General features: G+C 38.1%; 3 protein-coding genes across 9 annotated transcripts; 1 reads left to right on the top strand and 2 right to left on the bottom strand.

The window, feature by feature from the left end:
* Window positions 1–435: 435 nt before the first annotated feature.
* ccdc40 (coiled-coil domain 40 molecular ruler complex subunit) lies at window positions 436–9,367 on the bottom strand (the record flags this gene model as incomplete). The annotated part of the gene is made up of 19 exons (XM_079460070.1): window positions 436–540; window positions 1,380–1,517; window positions 1,653–1,811; window positions 2,003–2,185; window positions 2,266–2,386; window positions 2,881–2,972; window positions 3,346–3,515; window positions 3,643–3,856; window positions 4,016–4,261; window positions 4,451–4,633; window positions 5,287–5,530; window positions 5,607–5,728; window positions 5,983–6,105; window positions 6,291–6,448; window positions 6,521–6,740; window positions 8,032–8,115; window positions 8,558–8,697; window positions 8,972–9,062; window positions 9,275–9,367. The coding sequence occupies 19 exons, from the start codon at window positions 9,365–9,367 to the stop codon at window positions 436–438; spliced, it is 2,886 nt and encodes a 961-aa protein (XP_079316196.1).
* A 662-nt stretch (window positions 9,368–10,029) lies between these two features.
* anapc11 (APC11 anaphase promoting complex subunit 11 homolog (yeast)) lies at window positions 10,030–10,598 on the top strand (the record flags this gene model as incomplete). The annotated part of the gene is made up of 3 exons (XM_079460472.1): window positions 10,030–10,078; window positions 10,198–10,311; window positions 10,453–10,598. Exons 2-3 carry the CDS (start codon window positions 10,203–10,205, stop codon window positions 10,596–10,598), a joined length of 255 nt encoding a protein of 84 aa, XP_079316598.1. The 5' UTR covers window positions 10,030–10,078; window positions 10,198–10,202.
* Window positions 10,599–11,253: 655 nt separating this feature from the next.
* Window positions 11,254–17,830, bottom strand: LOC306896454 (importin subunit alpha-1-like). Of its 7 annotated transcripts, none has more exons than XR_013786919.1 (12): window positions 17,403–17,565; window positions 17,163–17,234; window positions 16,948–17,088; window positions 16,662–16,741; window positions 16,226–16,494; window positions 16,002–16,096; window positions 15,531–15,794; window positions 15,225–15,458; window positions 14,965–15,147; window positions 14,187–14,336; window positions 13,579–13,778; window positions 11,292–12,051 (listed from the first exon to the last, which is right to left on the bottom strand). XR_013786919.1 is itself a non-coding variant. In XM_079460469.1 (11 exons), the coding sequence occupies exons 2-11, from the start codon at window positions 17,226–17,228 to the stop codon at window positions 11,996–11,998; spliced, it is 1,506 nt and encodes a 501-aa protein (XP_079316595.1). In that variant the 5' UTR covers window positions 17,229–17,234; window positions 17,403–17,830; the 3' UTR covers window positions 11,254–11,995. The 7 variants fall into 7 exon arrangements, 2 of the variants coding, with proteins under 2 accessions (XP_079316595.1, XP_079316594.1); XR_013786920.1 differs by having other exon boundaries at window positions 11,292–12,019; XR_013786921.1 differs by having other exon boundaries at window positions 16,936–17,088; window positions 17,403–17,525.
* Window positions 17,831–18,667: the final 837 nt, after the last annotated feature.

The raw sequence follows: 18,667 nt of genomic DNA, 5'->3' as shown, positions 1-18,667 counted from the left end.
CACAACAAACTATTGGAAACAGAAAACAAAAAACAACTGATGAGCAGGTGAACTAACCCTATCAGTTGCGCAAGAGGTTCTTTGCCAATAACAGACTTGTAATATTAAATAATTGTCCTTAGTAAATAAGTCACAAACTACACGTTTTGTCTTTTATGTTTTAATGGGTTGGAAAAGAGTTTCTTCAGGATACATCACAGCTCTGTTTAAAGCAAAATATGACTTCTTGAATATACACTGAAACTTGAAAGTTGTTGTCTAATACAGATGTTTAAAGTTCTTGACTGTGTGCCTGAAGGCAAAATTTGTGTTCAATGGATCTCTTTCTCTCTCTTATTACTCAAAATGTATCATACTTCACACTACTCTTAACAGTGCATGCATGCACATATATATATGTAGTGCTTTGCAGTACGTCTTTGCTGGATGGATGTCCTAAAGTCCAGTCTGTATGTGTTCTTCTAGTGTGAGGTTGAGCCTGTGGAAGGTGCTGTGATGTTGAGGGCACTCCTGGGTCAAATACTGAAGAATTGAGCTGACCTGAGATAAAAGCACAACAAAAACTAGACATTAAAATAATTTGATTATTGTGTTCTGTCACTTTTTTCTGAACTATTTCACCCCACTGTAGGACTAAGCTTCCCCTTACACAATATATTAAAGGGATATTCAACTCAACAAAACAAAAGATTCTGAGTTTGCATTCAATCCATACTTGTGTGTTCTCTGGGAATCAATGTACTTAGACATGATCTGCTGCACTCTCTAATAAACACATTTAAACGTACAAGGCATTCAAAGACAAAGTACGTGGCAATGCTGCGATTTCAACACAAGATATTGTGCATGTTGTTAATTTACATATGCATGTTAAGGGGATTGTAAAGAAACATTGTGATGTCACAAATGAGGCCATTTTGAATCCTGTTGCTCCAACAAATTTTAAAATGACGAGTTAGCATTTAAGTATGAAACTTTATCAAGACTAGTGTATATAAACAATATATGACCCTGACTGTGAAATCCAGGTTAACATCTATTTATAAGACTAGGGGCATCAAAGTAGCTTTAGAATCATGAAAATAGGTAGCGTATATTACCACGCAAAATAATACTTAAAAGTGTCTGCCAAATGCCTAAAATGTAAATGTAAATTTTGTTGACGCCTTTAGTATGAGCTAAAGCATATTAACAGAGACACATTTTGTTTAAAAAAATGATGCATTTAACATTTTATTTGGTCATGTCTAAGCATAAAGAGCTTTCTGTCAAACACTACAGTGACATATTAGTGACACTGTCAAGGAGTGAATTAGTATTTTTATTCACCTCAGTTACATTTTTATGACTGATGTGTGCTAGAATCAACTTTTGCTCACCATTTTTAAACGTTTCTCTTGTTTCTGTTTTTCCAGTTCAAGTACAGTGTCTTCACCTGCCACAGGACGGTACCGCCCCTGCTTCACATCCTGGAGGTGTTTCGCCTGACTTTGGAGAGTCAGCAGACGAGACAAGTTCTGCAAGAGAAAAGCAAAGAACTATTGGGGACTTGACACAGTTAAGTAAACTTAAATAAAACTTCGAAATATATTGTGTGGAATGAAATCACAGTGTAAGGCCATCTGTCCAAGTAAGTGTTGGGGTTTACTGACTCTCTCTTTAGTCTTCTGTAATGCAGTGAGGTCCTGAGCGAGAACAGCTCTGCTATTCTGCAGGTCACTGAGACCTGTTTGTTTCTCTCGGAGACTAGAACTCAAATAATGCTGCCTCTCCTCCAGTTGAGCTATGACACCACCACACTCTTCTGTTTGCTGTGCACACACAATAAAACAAATCATAAACAGTATAATTTGGCATGTTTCTTATCCTGCAATCTTTCACATATTTGTTTGATAACTTTGTCACTCCTGAGGTTTGATTTTGTTGAAATTCAACAGACACTGGACTGGAATGGCCACAATATATCTAGACAACTCTCCATATACCACACAAACATACCTACCTTCTTTGTTTGTAGAATCTTTCGGTGCAGACCCTGAATAGTGTGGTATTCATTGTGCGTAGACTGCATATGGTCAGATCGTGTCTGAGCCTCACTCAGAATGATAGTTTCTCGCCTGGACACCATTGACTCCATGTCTCTTAACAACCGCTCTTGCTGCTTCATGAGCTGAGCATATCGAACCTGCATGTGTATATTTGTATATAATAGCTATGTCATTTACCGTTACACATAGTCTACCTGCACACGTAATACTCACAAACCTCCATGCGATGAACCTCTCGTGCCATTGTTCGCATGTCTCCCTGTCCAATGTCAGAGTCGATTGCAGACCATGTCTCTCGCATTAGCTGGGTTCTCTTCTCCCATAACATGATAAGTCGCCTTAACACACACACACAAACACACACACCAGTGCTAATTCATCCTAATACATTCTCTTCCATTTGATAGATTGTATAATATTTAATATACCCTTTTTTATTGGTTCTTATTTTTGGATTGGTTTACTATTACTGTATATGAATTAAGTCACATTTTTATTTGGCTAATGTATGTGTATACCTCAAAATCAGCTTTCTTACACTGTTAAAACTTTCTGTAGAAATTACAGTGTTACTGGCGGCAGGTTGCCAGTAATTTACTGTAGATTTAAATGTACGTATTTTGAAATTTGCAATATGCAAAGCATTCTGGGAACCTCAGCGATTCACTTAGATATGCCATGGAAGCCCTAAAATACCTAGGTAGTTTGTAGGTAAATGTACGCACAAGCCACATATGTAGACCTACATGCTCTTGCATACAACTTCTACCAGATCCTCCCTCAACGGATTTTGACACAGTGTGTGTGTATAACTAAATTGGGTTTGACTTACTCTGCCTCCACTAGGCTGTTCACGAGTGTCTCTTTCTCTTTGTTTAAGCTCTCCAGCCTTAGCTGAGACTTGACCGACTCGCTCTTAGCCTCCTACACACACACAAAAACGCACACACAAATAGAGTAATCTGACTTTTTTTCAACAACAATTATGAGCAACAATTACATATCTGGCTGCGTGTATTTTAAATGTGGCTTTGTAGACTGCATTTGTTATTGGCTCACTGACAAAAATGCTAAATGCACTTTCACGTCTAAGTCGCTTTGAATAGAAGCACCCGATAAATGAATTAATTTGTCATCAAAATACTATTGATCAACAAACACATTGTTTTTATTATTCTTTGGTACTGGTACCGTCCCTACTTAGAAAAACGAATTTAAAGGGTGCACAACATCATGTGTGGATAGGAACCTACAGTATATCACCACACTATATGCTAAACAATGTTTAGTGGCGCACCTTGAGTCTCTGTCTGAACTCAGTTTCCATCAGAATGTTGTTCTGCTGCAGTGTTTGATTCAGATCACTGTTTTTACTGAGCAAACAATTCAGTTTTATCATGTCTGCCATGACATCCTTGATTTGGTTCTCCAGATCTGCCTGCTCATGCTGATCCTGCTCCATCTCACCTAATACACAAACACACACACACAAAAACAAATGTAAGAACATAAAGTAATGCAACTCAGACATTACACACCCAATTGTTAATACACCATGAGAATATCAGAAAATGTGATGGGGTGGGGTACATACTCTTTCTGTTAATCTGGCTCTGCTGCAGTATTGTGAGTTGTGTGCGTAGGGTCTGGACAGAACAGCTGTGGGCCTGTTTTTCCTGGGTGAATCTTACAAGCTCCCCCTGCTGCCAGAGCCACAATTGCTGCTGTTCTTTAATCTCTGTGCCAACTTCCTCAAGTTCCTTGGACAGGGTGGCTGCACAGATCTCCAAAGGGCTTAGGTCTTCATGCTGTTCTCACACAAATGTAAAACTCTCAACACATAACGACAACCATGTAAACTTCCTGATATAAAAATCAAAGATCAGCAAAATTTTAAGCCCGTAAAATTTAAAAACTGTTTCGTGCACTTGAGAAAATGGGTTAGGGGCATGAATGTGAGCACTAACCCCAGTACTGGATACAATCTCCTTGATCTTCTTGTTAAAGATATTGATCATTGATTGCTTTCGTTCAATATCTGTGACGTTTCCAGAGATCTCAGCCTCACGAGAGGACAGCAGCTGGTGTTGTTGGGACATTTCTTTCTCAAGTTCTGCATGTAGTGCGGCTAATGAATTCAGATGTGTCACCAACCTTTGGCTCTCCAGCTTTACAGCATTAACGCCATTCTCCAACTTAGTTAATTGAGCCCCCTGAGAAATCGCAAACAAAAATGCGTATTTATTAGTACTAGTACTATTTATTACAAAACCCACCAAGATCACAGTTAACCTCAAACTAAAATGTTTGTTTTAGTGGTAATTCATACAAATGGTTATTTCAGTAAAGAAACTTTTGCCTGCATAACTTTGGTTGCCTGATACCGTTTAAGAAAATCTCACCTTCTCTCTCCTCTGTGATGCAGTTTTATCAGACAGTCGACATGAATACTTTGCTGAATTATTATAGGTAAACTTCTCTTTCAGTTTGTTCATGATCTGATCCTGCAGGTTCAGACACACTGCAGACTCTTTTTCCATCTGCTTTCTGAAAGCCTTTAGCTTGGACTGATATACCTCACGCTCCTGAAAACAAATCAACAAATGATCGATACAAGGACACGACGCCACAGACAAAAGTGACATGTAATTGCAGTTAACAGTGGCTTTCTGTATGTCTGTCTGTTCTAGCTAGTGTTGTAGTACTCCAGTTCATTTTTTGATGGTCTCTGCCTTTTCTTGGTCTCAGACTTAGTTGTCTCTGCATTATATTTCAAGACCAGTCACGACCACAACTGTTGGAATTACACAAAATTTCTGGTACATTGTCAGATTTGTGTGTTTACATCATTGATGTGATTGTACTTCTCCATGCATGAATTTGGTCAGTCAATGTAGTTATGTTACTGGTTGTTTCTTTTGGCTTGGGTTAGACCCTACTCTGAAGTAACGCATTCAACTGGTGTTTCTACAATTAAAATGCTTCTTATTTCCTGCTTTGTGAACATGCCCAAAAGTATCCTCCTGGTGCGAAAGGCCATATTTATGTTTCAGCTATGGAGTGTATTGTGAGTGATTTGGTCTCAGTTGGCAGCAACTTTGATTTTATTGTGAACAAGAAAAATGCTTGTTGCCAGAATCCTGTTGGGCCTGACTAGGACTCAGTTTGACCAGCAGATCAGCTATGAACAGTATAAACACATGACAAAATGTGTAATAAGCAGATGTAAATACAGTACCGCACGCAGTGTGCTAAGAGTTTTCTCCGTCTGCTGCAGTATTTGTGTGTAGTTGCTGTACTGGGCCTGCAAGACCTCCTGATGGTTCTGGGAGTGTGAAATGAGTTTACGCGAAGTGGTGCAGTCAGCCTGGGCCTGGTTCAGATGCAGGGTGAGACGCTCATTCTGCTCCTCTTCTTGTGTAATGGTCTTTTTATAGCCGTCAATTTTGGTTTCTAGACAAAGCATCTGATCATTGATCTGCCTGAAGAACAGTCAATACAGGTCAATGCTAATGTTGAGAGCACACGCAAACATCATAACATGAGTATTATGCTTACCTCAATTCTTCCTGCATAGCATTGTAAGCTTCGTCCCTCCTTCTCATCATTACCAGGCTGCTGTTCCACTGCTGGAACAACTGCTTATGCTCGACATTAAGAGAGTCTAGTTCAAGCTCTGCCTACAGTAAACACATACAACCATGGACTTGGCACGGGAAATGTCATTTGTCATTGTGTGTACATGATTTCCTAGGATTGTCAGGAGTAATCTTACCTGACATGCCAAAACCAATGTTGCATTATTTTTAATCCTTATGTTGAAAGTTATTCAGACAATATTACCAGCTCAATATCACTGGTGAAATGCTTGGCCAGCACTAGACTAAAACCTCCTGGACCAGCATTAAAAATCATGCAGATATTATATTCCAACCTCAGAATAAGTGTCCTTTGCAGCCTTTGTCTCCTCACTCTGAGCAGTGATTTGAACCTCAAACAGAGCGATCTGTCCTGAAAGCTTCTCAACATGCTTGGTCAGGCGCTCGACATAGACATCCTGACAGGAAATAAATAAAAGTGTTTGAATGTCTGCGAGAGGTTTAGAGCAATTTTTCTTGATATTTTCCACATTCAGAAGGTGGTGAATGAATGGATCACATCGGATAGATAGCAATGATACATTTAAAATGAGGCACATGATTCATTACCACATGACCATACTGATAAGGTACAGTGATCTACCTGCTGGTATTTGTGCTCCTCTGCCTGAGTTCTCTCCCTCTGAGCTTTGTTTGAAGCATTTATTATGGCTTTGATGTCCGAGCGCAGGTCAGTGTTGGCCTTCTGCATGTAGAGCAGCATCATGGCCATGCTGTCCACCTTTGACTGTAATTCAGACACTACAAAGAAAGCACAGGTAGTCAAGTGCTGATTCTTCTTTAATAAATTTCTATTCATTCACAAATTCTCACCTTGTGTACGTTGTTTTCGGGCATGACTAGCAGCTGCATGGTATTGATTCTTCACTGTATCTAGCTCATCTTGAGCCTGTCTCCGCTGGGCAGCAGTCTGGCCATTAGCTTCATGACTGGCTTCCAGAGATGCTTGGAGTTTGGCCAACACCTCCTGCACCATGTACACTTCTTCAGCAAGTTCCTGACGCCTCTGCACCTCAGCTTTCTCCAGTACTATCTGCAGAAAGAAGCCATCTTAGCCTCCTTTTTGCATGGGTGCTTTTGTTTTTGATGTGTAATACAGAGGAAAATTATGGGAGCATCAATCATCGGTATTGGAACTGAATAAAATGAACTGGGGCCACTTAAAATGTTAAAGGGATAGGCAAGCCAGAAATGAAAATTCTGTCATGAATTATATCCCCCTCCCAAGTTGTTCCAAATCTGTATGAATGTATCTGTTCTGTTGAACACAAAAAAAGACATTTGGAAATGTTTGGCAACTGACATTCCTGGGACATCATGGACTACTAGTGCCCTAGAACTGTTTGCTTTTCTCAGTTTTGTGTTAAAAAAAATGGTAGTCAATGATGTCCCAGAAATGTCAGTTGCTAACATTTTTCCAAATATCTTTCTTTGTGTTCATCAGAACAAAGACATTTCTACGGGTTAGTAAGTAAGTAAATGAAAACAGAATTTTCCCTTTTTAAACCCAATAAATCATGAATTTGACCCTTATCATGAAAATTCAGTTTAGGTAGTTTTACAAACGTTCCCAACAGCTTTAATGCACATTTACAAACTAGAGATCTAGTTAAATGATTTCCAGTATTAATTTGGTGTTGTTATCATCATTTTCATTATACTGACGGCGCTTTCCGACCTGATAAGTTCAGGAACAAAGTTCTGCGGTGCAAACGCAACAAAAAGCCGGTACTTCCATCTGATCGTCCCGGAACTACAAAACCGTTCCCGTAGTGCCAAAGCCCCTAAAGACAATTGATGATTTATCAATTTACTAAATTTAGACTAAAAATCTATTGACATTTCATCAACTAATGACAAATAGATTAAAAATATCTAGTATACTATGATATTTGATCATCTAATCCGATGTGATCTTTCAATAAATTAAAACATAAGCCAAAAACACCCATAGATGTCCCGTTGATAAATGAAGTGGTTTAAGTGTTAGATTAAAGACAATGATGATTAGTAAACGCCATGAGGCAGCAGAATGCGAAATTCAATCATTTTATCCTTTATAGTTTGTCATAACCGACACTGCGTCTGCAATGCTTCACAACTTTCCGACTAACATGTTTAATTTCTTTAACATGACCTTGTGTCACATAGCTGTGACATTAACCAATGGCAGTTTAATCAGTGTAGTTTAATACAAAGTTTAATTGTGACCTAAACAAGCAATTGTAGAGATATCTGATTTCGCTCATTCAACTAGATAGGACAACACTGAAATCACTCCTCTCGTTGTGATGTGACTTTCCTTAAAGGGACTTTGGTATTACCTTCTCACGGAGTTCAAGGTTCTGTCTCTCCAGTTGATTACTAAGGTGTTTCTTCAATGCAGACTGAAATCTCTTCATTAGAGGCTAATGAGAACAAATGGGAAAAGATCATGACATAGGAATCCATGATACAAACACTGACGCTGCATACTAACTATCTGTTCTTAACACTATTAGTGTGTCGTTAGTCTATGTTGACATGGGTATCCTTGGACTGTCCACTATTTTCAGCAAAAATCAAAATTGCAGGTCGATTTATGTTTTAATGACTGATATTGCCAAAACTCATTGTAATAGGGTGGAGTTTAGTGAATTTGAAGTAGTAAATAAAAAATAAAAAAAATACTATAAATAAGTATTACTATGTAGTTTGTGTGTAATTGTTAAGGCAACGGCATTTTCTCCTATTACGAACTATTGCATACCCTTTTGCAACACACTGGCGAGACACTAAATTGTATAATAATGATACAAATAGTTTATTCAGGTACTACTTTAGATGCAGATTTGTAACAAGTTTACACACATGTTCAGGATCCAGCACCAGAAGTTCTTCCTGTTCCTCATTTTCCTCTTCTTCTCTTACTCTCCATTGTGCCTCACTGCTACTGAGCTCCAACTGGAAAGAGTACTGGGGTAAGACAGGTGTCCTCTGGATGTCGGTTTCTATACACAAAAGAAAAAAAATAAATAAATAGGAAGCAAATTATTTCATACTAAATAAGAGTATGTATAAAATATAGACACAATTCTACGTTATTTCTACCTTGAGAAAATCTGATATTGTGCCCTGATAAAGTTACCCAAAATACTTGCACAAAGGATTACATTTGTTTATGAGTGAAAGGTTCATATGTGTGCATCTGACCTGTAACAGAGACCAACAGTACCACCATTTAAATGTGAGTTAATTTTATTCTCATAACAAACCAACACACACCAGAGTGGGACAAAAGCACGGGTTCACTGGTCCCAGAGTAATCGATGCCCCCAACATCACTGTCTGACAGCTCCATTGAGTTACTTTCTCTCTAAAACAAAGCATAAAAAAATAAAACAACTTTGGTTCAAAATGTTCATTGTTTTGGTTATAAATAAAACTAATGATTATATTTACCCAGGGTAAGGGGAAACGTATGCATCATACACTATCACATGATAAATCTATTTATATGTAATATTCAACTTTTATTAAAACAAACAAATGCATAAAGACTTTTATTTTAAAAGCTTCATTGGAAACCTCTGGCTCAGTGACTTCAGTATCTTGGCCAAGAGTCTCATCCTGCCTGTTCATTTGGTCCTCCAGCAGACGTCCATTACGACCACCGTCCATCTCTCTATAATAGATAAACAGGTAGGCTAATAAAGTAAGACGATTTATACAGACAGAGACGTGTATTAAACAAACAAAATGAAGAAGAATAAAAAACAATCATCACCTGATTCTTTCGTGGTCTCGTCCCACGTAGCCTATAACAAAGCTGTAACGATCAAGTGTATTTTCCTCTTGGTTATTTTTTGTTTTGGTTAAACTAACACAATGACATTAGGGAGTTCCGTCAGCTAAATGTTTTAATAATCTTACTTATGGATATCTACAGTTTTCTATTGATCCAACCCATACAGTAGAGCGAGAACTGCGGTGTTTTATTTCGTTGCTAAGAGACGCCACACTTAAAACACGTGAATGTGTGACGTTTGAAGTAAATGAAACGAGGGGCTTGTTTGAGTTGAACTGTAGTAGCCTGGCCCCTACTGGCAAGATCTGCTAGTTGCAGGTGGGGAGGAACTGTTTACCCTTATCACCGATGAATGGAATGAGATAGTGATTCCTATGTCTGTGCATTAACATCAGTAAAATGAACATCTTAGGTAATATAAACATCCACGAATATGTCTAGATGCCGCTACACGTTGGTGGTCCGCCATATAAACGGTGCGAACAATAAAGAACCAGCACAGAAGGTGGCGATAATGCACCTTAACGTTGGCGCACAGACCGCAAAAAAACGAACAAAAAGACGAAAAAGATGTTATGCGGCGGGTAAGTGTCGTTAATACAATACAACTTTAACAAATAATGCGATGCCGGAAAATCAGGCAAAAATTTGTGCACGAGCATGTACCCTTTAACCTTTAACACACGTTTTGGTGAATTTTCAGATAAGATGAAGGTTAAAATAAAGCAGTGGAATGGTGTGGCATCCTGGTTGTGGGTAGCCAACGATGAGAACTGTGGCATCTGCCGAGCACCTTTCAATGGCTGTTGCCCAGATTGTGCGTAATTGCATTTTGGCATTGACTGCATTTGTTTTCAAGATATCCACTTATATACTGTTTTTGAAACACACAAGACCCAACATAGTTATGATTTATTGGATCATATGTGTGTTTATTAATCTACTCTGGTTTTATCAGGCAAGGTCCCAGGAGATGACTGCCCACTCGTCTGGGGTCAGTGTTCTCACTGTTTCCACATGCACTGCATCCTGAAGTGGCTGAACTCCCAGCAGGTGCAGCAGCAGTGCCCCATGTGCCGTCAGGAGTGGAAATTTAAAGAGTGAGAACGCATGACAGGCAACATTTCGATTTGTAAATGTGAAATGCATAAACTCAAGATTAATAGATGTTCTTTTTTTTATTTAGGGGTGACACTTCCTGAGGAGATGAAATAAGTGCCTGATCAAACGGGTGCTGTTGTGTATTATGTGTTTGTAAGAACTTGTAATGAAAAATCCTACAAAATAAAAAAATATGGGAAAATGACAGTTTTGTACTTAAATAGTTCATCATAGATATCACATACTCCTGTTATTGGCACACTTGGTAAATTGAGTTTTTTTTTATAGAAGCTTGTGTGGTCATTGTGGAGAACGTTTTTCTAAACTAGAAATGGATTTTGGTGAGTTTACATAAACGCAGCTCAGAAAGACCCCAGTACCAGAATGGGAAGCAAATTACTTTTTGATTGGTCCACATGTTCTGCCTTATCACGCTTTCGCTCTCATCCAGGGCATAAATCTTCAGATTCAGCATCAACTGTCTGTCTATTCCATTTTCAAGCTACGCAAGAACGCACAAAAATAAAGTGAAATCAGTACGGCTATACTATTCAAATTCACTTAGCCAGATCATAAATAGCAAGATTAGATCACCTTGAATTTGTCATTTTGAATCGACATATACATATTGAATTTTGTATTTTAATTTTTGCAATTTACGTTTGTTGACATTCAAATAAAAAAACAACTTTATTTGAGAACTTTATTTATTCTCACATTGCTACAAATGTATTCTGAAAATATTACAACTTTGATAGAAAATAGTAAACTTGGGTCAACTAAAGTTTCTTTAGTGTGTCTGACAATTTTTTTATAAAAAAGATTACAACATTTTTGCATAATATTTGTGCTTGAATATGTACATGTTGAACATGCTGTATTTTTGTCTATAAAGGCTTTTCACACTGCTTATACTGTACATTACCAGTGGTTAAAAGATTACCCTGGGTATGCATAACTTGGCGTTTCACACTGTACATCACTAAACCCTGGGTTAATGTTCTTAGTTGCAGTGTCAACAAATATTTTTGGATAAATACTGCAGTGTCAAACTGACTGAATAAAAATAGTGTATGTGGTCGGTTTAAATAACTTGCTATAAAATAATGACACCTTGAAAGTACTTCTTTGCTATGTTAAGCATCCTAAAATGTTATTCACTCAATATGTAAACTGAATTATTGTTTCAGTGAAATCTTGAGTAAAAACTTAGGGCTTGGGCCCTTCATAATTTCAGTACTTAGGCCCTAAAAAACAATAGGGCCCCTTCATACTTTTAATACTTGGGTCCTAATAACTAAGAGTAAAACTAGTAGGGCCCTAAAAAGGAGAAGAGCAAGTAAAAATGAAAGTGCTTCTGTTATCAGCAAACTGGAATGTGTAATCCTCAGTGGTGGTTCCTAGACCAATGGATTTATCTTCTCCTAAAAAATAAATAGACTGCATTTGTAAAAATCTGTGAAAAGGTAGGGAGTAAAAATTATATTTACAGAAAAAAACAGTAATGCTTGGAATAAAATGTAAATGTTCATATACAGTTAGGTCCATAAATATTTGGACAGAGGCAATTTATTTTATTCTAGCTGTGTACCGAATTGTATTTAAGTTACAATTTTATAATGAATATTGTGTTAACGTGAACACACTCAGCTTTATTTAGAGTGTACTCACATCCAGATTAGCTGAAGAGTTTACAGCTCTTTAATATGGTGCTCCCCCCTTTTTCAAGGGAGTAATTGGACAGTCGAATCAAAAGCTGTTTAATTCACATTTATGGGCTTTTCGTTAAATAAATTCTTCATAAATTAAACATGTTAAAGGTCTGGAGTTGATTACTTGTGGTGTTTGCATTTGGAAGCTGTTGCTATGAACCCACATCCTTTGGTTCAGGGAGATCTCCATGAAAGAAAAACAGACTATAGTTAGATTTCAAATCCATCAGGAAGATGCCAGGAATATCAAGAATGGCCACACACCGGTGAGCTCAGCAACAAAAAATTATGGACGTCTATATAAAATAAAATTAGTGGATGATGACATGATCCTCTCCATGATAAAGAAAAAAGCAAGGAACACTCTCCAGGAGGTAAAGATGACAATGAATAAACAATAAAGAGAAGACAAGGACAACTACAGAGGGTTCACAACACGGTGCCATAATGGGATGGGTAGATTTGACTTCTAAAACAGCCGAACAAGCTCTAAAAATGTATTTTTTGGAATGATATCAACCTGCACAAGACTAATGTGAATAAAAGATATGGAGAAGGCTTGGAATACCTCATGATATGAGCACACAACCTCTTCAGTAAAATAGTGTTCAGGCATTGTGATTTCATTTCCATGTATGGCTTCTTAAGGCACTGGGTCACTGGTGTTTTGGTGATGCAATAGAAGATAGAATCATCCGGATTAATTCTTCACTTGTCTGGACGTTGTGAAGATGTTTTTCTTTATCGTGGAGAGGATAATGGCATAATCCACCACTTTTATGTTATACAGACATCCAAGATTGTTTATTTGTCAACTCTTATTGTTCCTGGGATCTTTCTGATGGATTTGTTGTGTTTTTGAAACCTACCTATGATCTGTTTCAGATCTCACTGAACCGCATGATGTAGGTTAACAGAAACAGCTTCCAAATGCAAACATCACACGTAAAATCAAATCCAGACCTTTAACATGTTCAATTTATGAAGAAAGGATTTAACGAAAAGCCAATACCTGTGAATAAAACAGCTTTTTATTTAACTGTTCAGTTACTTTTGGTCCCTTGATAAAGGAGGAAGCTACATATAAAGAGCTGTAATTCCTTCAGCTAAACTGGATGTGATCTGGATACCCTCTAAAGCTGAGAGTGTGAACTTTTAGACATTATCCATTATAAAACTGTATTTTAGTACACAGCTAAAAAAATTTGCCTCTGTCCAATATTTATGGACCTAATTGTCTCTTAAAATATATTTAAGTGGAGGTAACATACTTTGTCATGCATTCTGACCTCTTTACACAGTTGAACGTGCTGGCTTCTCATGCTTAACATGGTCAACTCAAAAAACGAGTTGGACGTTTGACCTAGTATTTCTGTGCTTGATTTACTCCCCCAGCACTCAGAAAGTTATTTTTAAAGTCTGGATCCCTGTTTTGTAACAGGGATCATATTCCTTTTATTGGGCAATTCTCCTGAAAAAGAACAGCAAGGCTAAATAAAAGAGCCCACCCGCACGCCAACCGACGAGCATCAAGATTGGCTGCGCTGTAGCTTGTTACTCGTGCAATAGTGAAGTTTAGGTGTGTATATAATGCTGGATTTGGCAATCATTTGAGACTGATAGATAGTGCGGTCCCAGTGCCAGACATGAACTGCACTCTATTATGAATGTGATCAAACTAAACACGTAAGATACGAAGTATGCAATACTACTGTATAGCTACTCAAGATTAATATGAGATTGGCTGAAACTGTGTGTGAGACATGATCTTTAAATAAAACACCTTATGCTTCCACATAAATGTGATAAGCCCACATGTCCGAAAAAAAAGCTTGAGACACTTTATGTTTCAATTTTTCTGTCTTCAATCAACACTCACCTCCTTGCCAAAGTACTTTTCAATCAAACTGAGAGCAGCTTTGTAGACCATCTCATTCTCATGTGTCTGCAGAGCTTCAATCCGGTCCAATCCACCACACTCCTCTATCATTAGACACAATCTTTCTGCTTCTCCAGTCTTATCTGCTGCCTAAAAATCAGCATAGTGATAATTAAAAAATATATGATTATTAATAGACAATACTGATAGACAATTTCAGGTGAGTATCTAAAATGGGTGTGTGACAGACTGTTACTAAATGATACCTGGTTAAGTAGTGGTTGCCAAACTTTTTAACTTTAATTATCCCCCAAATCCTATCATGAACCGGTTTATTTACACTTAAGCAAAGTTGTGTACCAAAGACAAAAATCAGTGTGAACGAAGTACACAAATTAAGCACTTGAGTAAAAGGTACCATAATAAAATGTTACTACTATAAAAGGTTCAATACTCCTTTTTAGTACTTGAGTTTTATTACACTTAAAATGAAGTACTGGTGTTGATTTTGCAACTGCACATGTTCAATTGAAGTGGGGGTACTGCTTAGGTTTACTGCTAGAGGTGTTTGATCAGCTAATGTCAGGTAGTCTTATAATTCAATGGAGTCACAAGCTCTTTTTATACCTTTCTTGGATAAATATTAGTAAAACCCACCAACAGACCAAAAGAGTGACCAATTTTGATGTTGTAAAATATCTATATTTAAAAATATGCTATAGCACCTGTATTACCCTTTGTTAAATAGTTTTATACTTCAAGTACTCATAGAGCATACCATGAAAATATTGGAAATGCCATCCAGGACAACCAAGATCATCTTGATATCTTTGGCTGACAGTAAGTTGAGTAATGGGACAATAACATTACACTTAATAAGATACCCAATCTGATCTACTGTTCCACCACTTGTGTAGTTTGTAATTGCCCATACTGCCTCCTTCTGTGTCTTAAAGTCTCCCTGAACAGAAAGTGAGCATTAAAATCAATTGTTAAAAGGATGGAAATGACTGTGTTCACGTAGTTACGTTATCTAACCTTGGTTAGGAGCTCGACAAGCGGAGGCACTAGGCCTGCATCGATAACCTCCTGAATCTGTGCGTCTTTTCCAGCAGTGATGTTAGACAGAGTCCATGCTGCCTCCTTCTGAATGCTGAGCTTATGATAACGCAGTAACACAGGGAAAGCAGCCAAAGCCCCAGCATTTATCACACTGTGGGTCTGCTCATCTGTACCTGTCACTATATTGCCCACCGCCCTTAGTGATGGAGTCTGGGCACAAGAAAACCAGAAATGTAAAAAAAATCTAAATGGCTTTTTGATTTTGTGTATCAGTAAACCTACCACAATTTCAGTATCCCCACAACTTAGAAGTTGCACCAAACGAGGCACAAGACCAGCTCGTACAACCAGCTCAATACGGTCATTTTGGCCATCAGTTAGGTATGAAACTGCCCAGCATGTGTCAGCAAGCACTTCTCTGTCACTGTGGTGAAGCAAACGGAGCAGTGCGGGCAGCATCTGCCTAACTGCAGCCATTGGCGGGGCACAGTCTTTATTTCGGCACAGGTTCAAAAGAGTCCATGTGACCTTCCTCAGGTAGCTGGGCTGAAATTAATACATGAAAGAAGAATTTACTACAAATGAAAACATGCAGAGAAACTACAGTGCCTCTTAAATTAAGTGTTCCGGTAGCTAAACTGCTACAGCATAATGGTAACAACACGTAGGTCATGTGTTCAGTTATCTGGAAACAATTTATCGAATTACAAAAATACTCGGCATGCTTAATTAACGGTCATGTATAAAACTTACTGTAAAAATAGACAAGTCAGGGACGCTAAGATGTGACAGAAGGTGAAAAATGCCACCATGCTTGATTACTTCATCTCTGTATGCTACTCTATCACCTAAAAAAAAATTAAGTACAGCATGAAAAACTTCTATCAGGGCACTCACAAATGGCAAATAACACAATCACGATTTTTTCATCTATGGTCAACCTTCAGTCCAGACAATTAGAAAACACCTTTTCATACCTGTTATGTTCCCAAGTGCCCAAATGGCCTGTTCACTGATGTGAGGATGAGGAGAGGAAATCAGACTAATGAAAGCTGGGATTGCGCCTCCCTCCACTACAGCTTTTGTCTGCTCAGTGGTCCCAGATGCGATATTATTCAGAGCCCAAGCAGCCTCAAATTGATTGGCAGGACACTCAGCCAATTCCAGTAAACTCACAAATTTAGCAACAAGGCCAGCATCCACAATCTGGTCCACTGGAGGATTCTTTTCTCTTGATAAAAGCTTCCTGTGGACATCAATTACAGATGGCTGTTAAGATAAACACAGGCTGAACATAATTTTACCAAGAGGTAAAACGGCAGGATTTATTTTTGCTCTAAGAATGTTTAGGTGGCACATTTTATAAAGATATTTAAGGCCTGCATTTCTTTAATTCATTGTGCAGTCTCCTACCTTGCTGCATGTGTGGCTTGTAACTGATCATCCATAGTGTGGCTGTTTATACCCCAGACAATATCATTGAGTGTCCAATTCTGTCAAAAAAGCAGTCAAATAAAAATGTTAAGACTCTTATATTATTTGTCATCATTTAATATACCTTTATCTAGAGTGACTTGTGGTACTGGCATTACGGAAACAGTCCCCGAGTGTGAAGTAAGGACACAATCAACCTGCTCTGGGTTGCCAGTCCAGATAATGAAAGTCCGCTTTCATACAACAACTGTACCTTCAACAGTACCTGTGCATTCTGAATGTGTTCTTGCGATGGTGAGACGGCATCATCTAAAACACAGCTGACATTTCTCCTTTTCAAAATCTGATCATCTTTTTTCGCCTTTCGGAGCTCCGCGTTGACCTCGAATCTTCTTCGTCTTAATTTCTGCATATAAAAGAAAACAACGTCCTCAACCAAATCTAATAAATATATTCTGCACAAGTAGACTGTAGACTTACATTCGCGTCTATTCCTTTATTTTTAAACTGATTAAAACGGAAGACATTGTCACTCCCGGAAGTCATTTCGTTCTGTTGAAAACGAATTAAAATAATTATTGATCAGATATTACACCACACATAATGATTTACATAAAAGCGCTAACATTCCCGGCCACGTAGCTTTAGTCAAGTGTTTTGTTATTCACTGCACTTTAAGTAATAATGAACGGAAAGAAGAAAATCGTTCATCTCACACACCAACGACGATACAGACTGTTAAAACAGCCAGTAATGACCGCTAATCCGTTTGAAAGGGTTGTATTTATAAGTAACTCAAGATTTAAGAAGGAAGAAGCAGTTCCTCGTGTTCGTAACATTGATGATGCAGAAATGGGCGGTGCTAACACGATGCACTCTCTCTAGTTCACTTCGGGCAGATCGACCCAAGTACACCTGGCTGCATATGCAACCTGAAGGAGACGCTGAAACAGGAATTGGGACTGTGCGTGTTATTTGAGAGTTGTGTAAAACGTAAAAAACCGGTCTAATATAGGACGAAATGATATCTTCTGAAAGTTCATGGTTGTTCGAGGCATGTCAAAGGCGATTTGAAAGTATACGGGTCAATATAGTCTCGCGGTACTGACGTCGAACTTCGATCGGTCTGCGCATCGCGGCATTAAGTCAAACACGTATTGACATCAACAGCTAAAACACAGTTCCATGGTTCCTATAGAAACCACAAAACCTCGCGGTACTTCATACCTGACAGCCAGAGCTCAGACTTTTGAAAGACAAATTGTCCTAGACAACACAGTTAGCATTACTCATACCTGAGAAATTTCAAAAAAGGTTTGGTGTTCAAAACAGGTTGTTTCGCTTCTCTGTGCGTAACGACCCAGTGGCCTAATGGATAAGGCATCAGCCTCCGGAGCTGGGGATTGTGGGTTCGAGTCCCATCTGGGTCGAAACTACCGAGCAGTTTTTTGTCTAATAGTATACGCTAGGTAGGGTTTCAAATGAAAGGAAGCAAACATTACAAGTTCTATACAGTATGGTAAAATGTAACGATGAGTGTCTATAGATACAGTTTGGACTGACCCTTGAAGAGATTTATTAGAGAACGGTTATGATCTGGTTTTAATCTTTTGTACAGCGCCAGCTGTTGCTTACCTTGGACTTTCAACTCTGATAATTAAGAATGTATGTAAATATTATTTGTGCGTTACTTCTGATTGTGGAAATAAAGTTCTCTCTATTTACCACGTGGGGGCAGTCAAATAAATACCAATACTCAACAAAAGACAATAAAAACGATCAGGGATCATAAATATTAATAGCATCTTCATCATTGTCTTACTACTAGGCTACTTATAATAATAATTATTATTATTATTAAACATGAATTAAGGAATTTTCAGGTTCTGTAGCTATAGCAATTTTTTTGCATTTTTAGCGGGGGCGCCTCATTAGGGTGATGCACCAACCTTTTATTTTTATTTTTTTTACTTTTATATGTATTA

Source organism: Barbatula barbatula, assembly GCF_947034865.1.
Source record: "Barbatula barbatula genome assembly, chromosome: 7".
NCBI classification, from domain to species: domain Eukaryota; kingdom Metazoa; phylum Chordata; class Actinopteri; order Cypriniformes; family Nemacheilidae; genus Barbatula; species Barbatula barbatula.
The sequence above is the reverse complement of the archived record's forward strand: the minus strand, read 5'-3'. Positions and strand labels throughout refer to the sequence as shown.

What these genes read in the sequence shown, in the direction of transcription:
- LOC306896454 (XM_079460468.1), bottom strand. Translation starts at nt 17,228, where the DNA reads ATGACTTCCGGGAGTGACAATGTCTTCCGTTTTAATCAGTTTAAAAAT. An exon ending in GGCACTTGGGAACATAACAG is followed by an intron (nt 16,097 to 16,225) that starts GTATGAAAAGGT and finishes ATTTTTTTTTAG; the next exon opens with GTGATAGAGTAGCATACAGA. An exon ending in AAAAGTACTTTGGCAAGGAG is followed by an intron (nt 12,020 to 14,186) that starts GTGAGTGTTGAT and finishes TTTATTTTTTAG; the next exon opens with GAGAAGATAAATCCATTGGT.